The sequence below is a fragment of the Oreochromis aureus genome, linkage group 5 (genome assembly GCF_013358895.1).
Source record: "Oreochromis aureus strain Israel breed Guangdong linkage group 5, ZZ_aureus, whole genome shotgun sequence".
NCBI classification, from domain to species: Eukaryota; Metazoa; Chordata; class Actinopteri; order Cichliformes; family Cichlidae; genus Oreochromis; species Oreochromis aureus.
The window spans coordinates 29,118,139-29,128,391 of record NC_052946.1 but is presented as its reverse complement, the minus strand read 5'-3'; the positions used below and the strand labels follow the sequence as shown (position 1 = coordinate 29,128,391).

The 10,253-nt window shown below is 40.5% G+C and overlaps 1 protein-coding gene across 1 annotated transcript in view; it reads right to left on the bottom strand.

Moving 5' to 3' along the window:
* Positions 1-334: 334 nt before the first annotated feature.
* kctd6a (potassium channel tetramerization domain containing 6a) overlaps positions 335-10,253 on the bottom strand; it is a 35,787-nt gene continuing 25,868 nt past the window's right edge. The window contains exons 5-6 of the mRNA XM_031731487.2: positions 1,917-2,075; positions 335-1,776 (exon numbers count right to left, since the gene is read on the bottom strand). Coding sequence (XP_031587347.1) covers positions 1,666-1,776; positions 1,917-2,075 — 270 coding nt within the window. The 3' untranslated portion in view covers positions 335-1,665. The remainder of the gene's footprint in view (positions 1,777-1,916; positions 2,076-10,253) is intronic.

The following is a 10,253-nucleotide window of genomic DNA, read 5'->3' as shown; positions in this document are numbered from 1 at the left end:
ATATTGTTGTTTGTGTACTTAGTTGGGTGGTGTGTGAGTGGGCCATCTTCTTGTTGCGTTCATACACGCCTAGACAAAAAATAATACATTTTAATAATGCATTTTATTTGAAAGCGCCTTTCAAAACACTCAAGGTCGCTGTACACAGTAGAGTAAAAAGCAACATAAAAGCAAAGAGTTTACACAATCATAAAACATAAACAAATTTAAAATAGCAGAGTGGAGAGGTTATGTGGGATAAGCTATTTTGAACAAGTGGGTTTTGAGTTGGGACTTAAAGAGAGAGAAGGTAGAGATATTTCTTAAATCAGGAGGTAGGGAATTCCAGAGTCGAGGAGCAGAGCAGCTGAAAGCCCTGCTCCCCATGGTGACAAGACGGGGGGAGGGGACGGAGAGTGAAAGGGAAGAAGAAGATCTGAGACAACGAGATGGGGCGGTGATGTTAACCAGATCAGAGAGATGATGAATAGCTTTAAATTCGTACAAGAGTATTTTGAAATTGATACGATACTTGACCGGGAGCCAATGAAGCTGCTGCAGAACAGGAGTGATGTGATGGACAAAGAACGTAACAAGACTCTGATGATATTGGGGTACATAAGTGCACACGGTATGGGCAGCTTGCATTTTTTGGAAGGAACTATGAATGCTGAAAGGTATATAAAGGTTTCCCTATAGAGAAAATATGGCACATCATTAAACAAAAAATACGTTAAAGACAACCACAAACTCTTCAGCAGCTAGAAACCTATATGAGGCAAAAATGGGAATTCCAACACCAAATCTCCAGACTCATAACCTCGATGCCCAGACGTCTTCAAGCAGTTTTGAAAAGAAGAGAAGATGATACACCATGGTAAACATGCCCCTGCCCCAACTTTGAGACCAGTAGCAAGCATCAAATTTGAAATGAGCTAATTTTGTGCATAAGATTGTAAAACTTCTCAGTTTGTTATTTAAACACTTGTTATATAATTTATATTCTGTTGTGGATAAAATATTGGCTCATGTGATTTTAAACTCTTTTAGTTTTCATTTTGTTCAAATTTAAAGTTTAGAAAAACCCCCAAAAAACTAAAACCTAATTCTGACCAATTTTAATAACACAAAACAGACCTTTTTTAAAAAAATTTTTTAATTTGTAGTGAACAATGACAGACAACCAATTTTTGATCCCACTGACATGCCAAAACTGTATCCAACACTCACAATGTACTCAAAGGTATGATGAAGCATTTAAGGTATTTGATAACTGAACACCTGCATTTAAAACCATGAATATTAATCTGCTACTATAATCATTTTCAATCTTCTGGTTTACTCCAGATTACTGAAGTCCAACACCGAGAAAGTGACGTGATAAGTAGACAGTCATAGATCCAGCTCATCTCAAAAGGTGCTGGAGGGTCAAACACCAACAGATTCCACATGCTTGAAGTCTGTCTGTAAACGTTTGTCCATTGGGTGTTTGTTTTAAAGCAGTAGTACTATTTGTTGAAGTCCTCATGATGTCAGTGACCTCACTTTGTGCTTTAACTTTGAGTGGATTAAGTCAAAAACACAAAACATACAATGTTTTCACAAAACAACAAACAAAAAAGTTTCTGTCGGTGTCTGATGACACATTACATATCTGTAATGTAAATCAATCCTTTGTTTCATCCATCACTCATCGACTTTGCGAGCTCGGCGGCAGAATGTCCAATGATGCTCCACTGTGTTCTCATTAGCCCGTTCACTCATGTGATGAACACGCGTGTTGCGTATCGTAAACCCCTGAAACATGAAGATGGACACAAAGTCATAGCACCAATTAAATCCAATTATATTAATGATTATATTTGGTTTTTAATACTTTGAATTCTACCAAGGTAATTTACACAATGCTAGCGGTGAGCTAAAAAAAATGGACTCACAGATTTGGAGATGAAGTCGAGGAGGTGGACACGGAGGCTGACCTCCTGTTGGTGGTCACATGGCCCGAAGGTGAAGGACACCTGGTAATCTCTGGTGTCCATCATGTGTTTGTTCCATTTTGTGAAACTGCAGGAGATTGACTCCAGCATTGCATGGACCTGGAGAAAGAGAGAACCATGTGAGTGGTTAAACTTTAACACCATCTCCAGCAATTATGAGATTTTCTGGAGCAAATATGAAGACACTGACTCATCAATAGCGACAAAGCTTTCACCAAGGTAGGAGAGGATGTTGAGGTTGTTACATATGTACAAAAGTACAGCTGTGCATCGTCAGCACAGCAATAGGAGAAGCCCTTGAAGCAGTTTAGTAATCCAGGGTAATATGTATAAAGAAAACAGAACTGGATCAAGGACTGAGGTCCTGAGGTACCCCTCACATGGCAGGCACAGATGACGACAATGTAGTTATTAATAAGAATTCTGATGGATCTTTTAACTGAGTATGATCAGAGCCTTTGAATAGTGAGTTGCATCAGTGGGGACCCAGAATGCGGGCTCGACATGTTGTTCATATAGACTTCAGAGTAAAAATGTATACATAATATAATTATACAAAGTGCTAACAGAAAACCTTACAGTGCCCGCCTTCTTGACACACTGTATTTAAATTTGTGTATCACAGTCAAAGCTGCTGTTGTTAATTTAATTTTTCAACATTGTATGCTAACCAACCCCAGTCGCAACTTACCGTAGAATTTTTTGTTAATATTGATGGAATATATATTTTTAAATTATTATTATATTTTGTATCTGTTAGATTTTCTTCATTGTGTTGTCAGTAATTCCACAATAACTCAGACTGAAAATAATCTTAATGACAAATTAATTTAAGACTTTCAAAAGAAAGGATGCGATTGTCATGTGACTCTCAGTATTGTCAGCTGACATCAGAATGATTCGGTGGACGAGCATGAGGTTTGTTTAGAAAATACATTTCTCACTTAATAGTTTAAACATGAAATATTCACACACAAAAAAAAACACAAGTTACAAAAATTCACAAATATGCTCTTTGAATCTTAAATATACCTATATATCACAAAAACAGCTAGCCATTTACCTTATTGTTGTGCACTTATCATTTTATTACAGCAGTGGATAAATATGTTTAAACGGACCACAAAGCTACAGGCCGTAATGTTATATTTCATTCAACCAGCAAAAGTTTATTTTCTAATTCCATAACATTAGGATAAAATTATAAATAATTTTTTTGTTCCTGGTTAATATTAAGTGTTTGATGCCTAACTGTCAACTGGTCATATGTCCAAAAACTACAAATTCATTCATCTTCAAATTCACGTTTTTATAGAGTGATCTTCTGTGGGAGAAGCCGATCACATAATGTATGAATTTCCTTTGGGATTAATAACACTCTATGAAAAAAATCAACTAACATGTTTTACTCCACAGCTGAAATTGATTTCTGCATGGTAATACCCTACTATCTAGTTTTTTGACTTCTTACTTTCTTAAAAGTGCATCCCTGGCTAGTGTATATTGCTAACTTCCAGGAACAATTGCGAGACTCTATGATACACCATTGCCCTTAAAAAAAAATAATTAAAAATTGGTCCACTAGAATGAACGGAGAAGATGCGACTCTCTATTCAACATCTCTGAGTATAAACCCATTTGAGAGCGGTGCCAGAGATCCCAGCTTTGTAAATCTGTCTAGATCTGTCAGTGGTGTCTAAAACTAAAGATAAGTCTTAGAGGACTAAAATGGAATATTCACCCTTACCTGGGTTCAAAAGAATATCATTAGCAATTTTTTAATACGGTAATAATGTTTCAGTGCTATGGTTTCACTGGTAACCAGACTTGAATTTATCAAAGATATTGTTTCCCTGACAGGTTTATCAAGAATTTTTTAATTGAATGCAAGTTTAGAAATGGTTCTGTAATTGGGATCTAGAAAGTGTTTTTAAGCAGAGGGAAGACAATGTTTTGCAGTAATTTGGAATGCAGCCAGATGAAAGGAAATGATTTATTTTAGACTAGGAAAGATGACTGGCAGAACATCATTAATAAATTTAGGAGGGATGTCAGCTTGGAAGGAATAAGTACCTATGTGGGAGACTATATTTTAAGGAGATCTTGGAAATCAGATAAAACTTGGAAAATACAACTTGATGAGACAGTTGATCAGATGAAAAGGATCAAGACTTTTCTATTGTCTTCTACGGCAATGAATCTGATCTGTCTGGCTTTTATCAGAGCTATGCTATCGAGAACTGATGAACATACACTAAATTAAAAAAATTAAATAAAATTAGGTGTTGATATGGGCAGATTGAAAAAAAGAGCTGAAAACCTAGCTGCTGAATTCTCATTAATGATACAAGACTGAGGAGTTTGCTTCTGGGAAAACTGGGAAGAACACTGGCTCTGAAAAAAAAAATTATACAGTCGTGTGAAATACAATAAAATTATGCAGTCAAATGAAATATTCTTAATTGTGCTGGGATTAAGAATATCTATTTTTAGACTTCAAACTCCCATCTCCTCCTCTGAAGTCCATTTCTCATCTTAAACACTGAACAACATAACAGGTTTTTAATGATCAGATTGATCGGCAGAGAAACAATGCAACAAATACGACAGAATTAACATGAAGCTAGACATAGCTTCATTGTTTGATCATAGCCATTTAATATTCAAACAACTTGTCAATCAAATATCATATTGAAACAAAAAGAAAAAAAAGACATGCATTTAATTTCTCCACTTCATTAATCCAACAGATAGTTCTCTCTTTGAGGAGCCAGTCTGACTGAAGCTCTGTGCAGCCATCTGTCCTACAACAGAGCACTTTCTGCTGTCACACCACACCCACTGGGGAGATAATGTCAATGTTTCACCCATGTTTGCTGAGAGAGTGAAGATTTATTGCTGTGGAAGCCTTGAAGCAAAAATGTAATTCTCAAAATAACAATGACGCTTTTTTGAGGAGTTGAGCAACAAAACTTGTCACACAAGTACATTTTAGTCCCCTGAAGGTTCTAATCTATATCAGATATTATGATGTCATCGTATTGCCTAGCAACGATCTAGCAATGAGTTAAAATTACCTGTGTTTAGCTTTTATACATCTATAATGCCTTATAAAGAAAGTTTATCTTGTGACAATAACACCCTCCATCCATCTAAGGCTACGTCCACACGTACCCGGGTATTTTTGAAAACGCAGATTTTTCTATGCGTTTGCACCTTTCGTCCACACGTAAACGGCATTTTCGGTCACTGAAAACTGAGATTTCTAAAAACGCCTGCCAGGGTGGATATTTTCGAAAACTCCGTCTTTGCATTTACGTGTGGACGAGAAAAACGGAGAAAACGTAGCGTCAAAGGTGTGCGCCTTTTTTGACGTCACACTGTGAGCCATGTTATTGTTTCGGTTAAATGAATTTCTACAATACTGTTACTGTTACTCTCTGCAGTGTTTAAATGATTACATATACACACACAGTTACTGTCCCTCCACACATACGACTTGGTTCTGCTTCTATGCCCCATCTTTGTTTACTATTTCCCACCGAGGCTTCTAGACTTCTGATTGGCCAACATTTCTACACGGTTAGGAATATATCGCCACCTGTTGTTTTGGCATGTTCCTAGCAGCGTTTTCCTTCATTTCTGCGTTTACGTGTGGACGGGATTATTTTTTAAAACGAAAACAGAAAATCTCAGTTTTCAAAAATACCCGTGTACGTGTGGACGTAGCCTAATTCAGGGGTCCCCAACTCCAGGCCTCGAGGGCCGGTGTCCTGCAGTTTTTAGATGTGTCCGTGATCCAACACAGCTGATTCAAATGGCTAAATTACCTCCTCAACATGTCTTGCCGTTCTCCAGAGGCCTGGTAATGAACTAATCATTTGATTCAGGTGTGTAGACCCAGGGTGAGATCTAAAACCTGCAGGACACCAGCCCTCGAGGCCTGGAGTTGGGGACCCCTGATCTAAATCAACAGCTTCACCTCAGCTGTCCCCTCCTGGTGACACTCCTGCAACACCAATCCATCTGTAAAGCTCCAGTTTCCCTCGCCCCTCTTGAACAAGACCCAGAGATATTTAAACTCCTCTGCTTGGGGGAGCAGCTCATCCCTGACCTGGAGTGGACACCTATCCCTTTGCTGCTGAGGAAGCCTAATTTTTAATCCACAAAAGCTGAATTATGCATGGTATATTATGATGCAATCACATTGCCTGGTAATCACCTAGCAACTGCCTTCTTATTACCTTTATGCATCTACAACAGCTCACAAAAACATCTTGTTTTTTCTTTTTTTTTTTTGTATAATTTCAACAACTTCTCATTTATATCTACAAAATTTGAATTATAGACTTTTAGCAGGCTATAATGTACATGTTTGCTAAAACAGCTTGGACACTTGAGTTAAAACTCTTTCTCTTGACATTGATTAATCTCTTTAAACTAATTTCTGTTCATCAGAATTACATATTTAGAGTTTTTGTCCTCATTTACACAAGTAACTCAACACTTCTGGCTCTTTTAGTATTCATGAATCTATGAATATAACATCAGCCACCGACTCCTTCGCTTCCTTCCCCACCTCCAGAGCTTTCCTCTGCTTCTGTGAGCCCCTCTCACAAGTTTCAAGCCACATGAAGGGAGACTCAGTGCCAGTCTACACTGCTGAAGTGTGCCTTTCATTAAGCAGGCAAGGAAAAACCTGAAGCAAAATGTGAAAATCAGGAGGTCACAAATAGCAGAAAGAGTGTTGTTCTAGGAGTCAGGGTAAAAAGGTTTAACACTTCTAGGAAAGCTTTTACTGCACACATAAGGTATCGTCAGTTCACCCATCTGTAAGGTGCTTTCACATGGGCTGTGATTTGAAACATGTTATTTTCATTGGTTTCCACCTTGCAACGATGGTCTGGTGCTGAGTCAAGTGCAACTGCAGCACAGCTTGGGAGATCCTGTGAATTTGAAGTTTGCCATCAGTATCATGGCATACAAAAAGGCACCTAGCCAAGCTAATTTTATAAGTCTGAATTACCAAAATTACACAACACATGTTGAGTTTGTATCGAGACCACAGGAGGAAAAGCCTTGAAAGGGTTTGCATTAAAATGAAATATACACAACAAGTGTGCTAACAGTCCTTGAGAAATGTACATAAACAAAGCGTAGATGTGTTATGAACAATGTGTGGATCCCAATATAGAGGTTTCAAACCTTTACAGTTCAGATTTCAGCACGCTTTCACCTCTTATTCCCTTTGAACATGATGGTGCAATTTGTTGCCAAACTGAATTGTGGATTGTGGAGTTGGGAAATGATTAACTTTTCTAACAGGATCCAATCAAATCAAGTTATGAAAATCCTTTACAGAATAGAGAAGATGTTGGTTTTGCGGCCTGTTAGCCGCCCTGTAATTGCCCTGTTGTACATGAACACAGTAACAGTTTATCTCATTCTAACTGCTGACTAATGGTCTATTAGTTTGCCTTGTAAGTAATTTGTTGCTGTTGTCGAGGGTTGAACCAATGTGGCAGAGCAAACCTGGGCACTGAACAGCCTCTGGGCTACAGATAATAGAAAATTAGGATTAACGTATAAATTTAAAACATGTATTTAAAATTTTGTAGGAAAAAGCAAAAAATACTGTTAGCTGCTACTCCTCAGTCTCCTAGGTCATTTGCAGAAAAGTTGACCTCTGACTTTGAACTTGAGGTCAAGGTCACTGAGATTCAAACTCATCCAAGATTTTTAGTAGTTGCGTCTATGGTACGGATTTCAAAATCCTACGTCATCTCATTCTCAAGTTACTGCATTCACAAACTTGGGTGTCCACGCTGTCCACGCTGTCCACCTGCCCAGTTGGGTCATGAAAATGCGCTATCAATTCTCTTATGATTATGGCTCAGGGGAAAGGTAGACCCAGGACAGGCTGGAGAAATTATATCTCTTGGCTGGCCTGGGAACGCCTTGGTGTTTCCCCAGATAAGCTGGAGGAGGTGGCTGGGAAAAGGGAGGCCTGGGCTTCCCTGTTTAGGCTGCTGCCCCTGCAACCTGGCCCCGTAAAAGCGTAAGAAGTTAGATGAAAGCAAGAGTATTTCCTTGTCAGAAGAGTGTGAGAATCTCCGGCATGTTCATCACAAATGGAATGGAAATAAGGAAAGCTGTTGTGCCTGTTAAAGCGTAGAATCAAATAAAAACAGTTATGTATGCATTCCAGTGCTAAAAGATTAATAAAAAATTAATAGTGTTTGTGAGAAAAGGAGAAGTGATTTCTGTTTGTATGTAACTTAAGACTTTTTAGGGGAAGTTGAGCTGCAACATTGTTGGGTGGAGTGGAAGAAAGGAAATGCACTAAAACTGCAAGTCATGCCAGTGCGTCAAGAGTAAAGGGTGGACCTGAGGAGGAACATGACATGTCCGTAGATGGTGTTTCCGCCCGGTAAATGTCTAGACACATGTCTAGACAGGTCCGTAAAGGTGTATAAAAGTGAGAGGCAGAGGCAGAAAAGCACTTTTTCCTCTAGTCCCGAGCCGGTGAGTAGGATGTGAAGAGACCGAAGATCCGCGGTGAGAAAACTTCGAGCGAGGGACGACAGAGGAGAAGTCATAGCCCTTCACTGTGGATCGACTGATTGGATTATGAATTTTGGACTGCCTACTCATCGTATGCCGAGTTGGGATCGGAGTCAAGAAGGTGAAGTCGGGGAGCCTTGTACTGGGCTACACTTTATCTTTCCTTTGGACTTCTTCCAACACAGCGGGGAACTGGATTCTATCAGTGCGCACGAGGACCCTCCTTCCCTCCAAAGAGAAAACCCACCTCAGGGTCAGGGGCCACAGGAGGGACAGCGGGAACCCACAAGCAACTGTGCCAAGTAATACCCTACGGAAATGGCCTTAACTTTTGGCACGAGTCAGTCCGGGTGCACCTTAGAGAGATGAATGAAGAAACAGACACTGAGACCCTGAGTGAGAAAATTGAGGAAGCAATAAACCGAGGAGAGAAGTTTTATTCGCCGAAGACCTGTGATAAAGAGATTGTGGTGGTGATATCCAGTCCAAAAGAGATGAAAAGCAAAGAAAACATCTGCGGTTGGATAAAGTGGTGGAACATAACATTGAAGGCAAGGACCCAGGGGAGCGTCAGCACCTTGGTTAGCCCAGCAGAGAAGTATGACCCAGTAGTGAAGATGCTGGCTAGAGAGACAGATGTGGATTGTGTGTTACTAAATACCCACATTAAAGCAGCACCGTGTTATAAGGAGTATGAAGAACCATTGAAGGAGCTTCACAAGTAGTAGTAGTCGAGACATCCAGCCAGCTAGATGAAGAGGAGAGCCCGGAGGAGAGTGAGGGAGAAGAACTTAGTCCCTCATTGCTGATAGCAGGAATTGGACAGCAGGAGCTCCCTGAATTCATGGAAGCTGGGGCAACGCCAGTGGTCAAGCGACTAAATGAAAGGGAGAGACAGCGGAAGCATGACCCCCAAGACTGGAGGGACAAGCTGAGCAGTCCCCGAGGGAGCAAAAAAGCTCCCAAACCCAGATGGAGTGAAAATATATCAACTGGAAGGGAGCCCGTGGGATCTAAACGGAGATGCGCTGCTCGTGTTCACGGACACTGACCTGAGGCTCTACAACAAGAAACTCAGAAGTGCCCTGCTCACCAGAGCAGGAAAAGACTATGAGCGGGAAGTGAGACAGAGCCTCAAGGGAGATAAGAAGAGAGGACATCGAGGGGTCGTGACAAGTGGAGCTGAACTGCCGTACTATGCTATAATCCATTTGCACATAGAAGAATATGCAACCCATGAGACAGTCCCTGGAGAACATTCCTCCTCAGCCAGTGAGTACCAACGGGAGATGGTAAAAATCCTGGAGAAAGGACTCGGCCAAGCCAATGTGATGGGCAGTAGAAGAGTAGTAATGTGCACCGACGGCCTGAGGTCCGGAGCCCTGCATTGGGAGGTCGCTGAAGGGGCAATGCTGGCTGCGGTACGACTATACTTGAAAGCAGCAAAAGCCTACAACACCATACGGGAGTTTGTGATGATCTCGTCCCCCTCACAGCAAGAGGAGCGATTGAGAAGAACAGTAGCCGAACTAGAAGGAGGGCAGGAAGGGTTAAACCCGGTGAGAACGAAGAAACAGGTGAAAGAGGAGTCCCAACCTGTGCAGGCAACAGAAGAGTCAACGAACCCTGAAAAGGAGCCTCGCATTTCGACGGGAAGGAACAGCGGCTTTAAGACACCAAGAGTAAAGCCTCAAGAGGAGGAATTCGACGAAA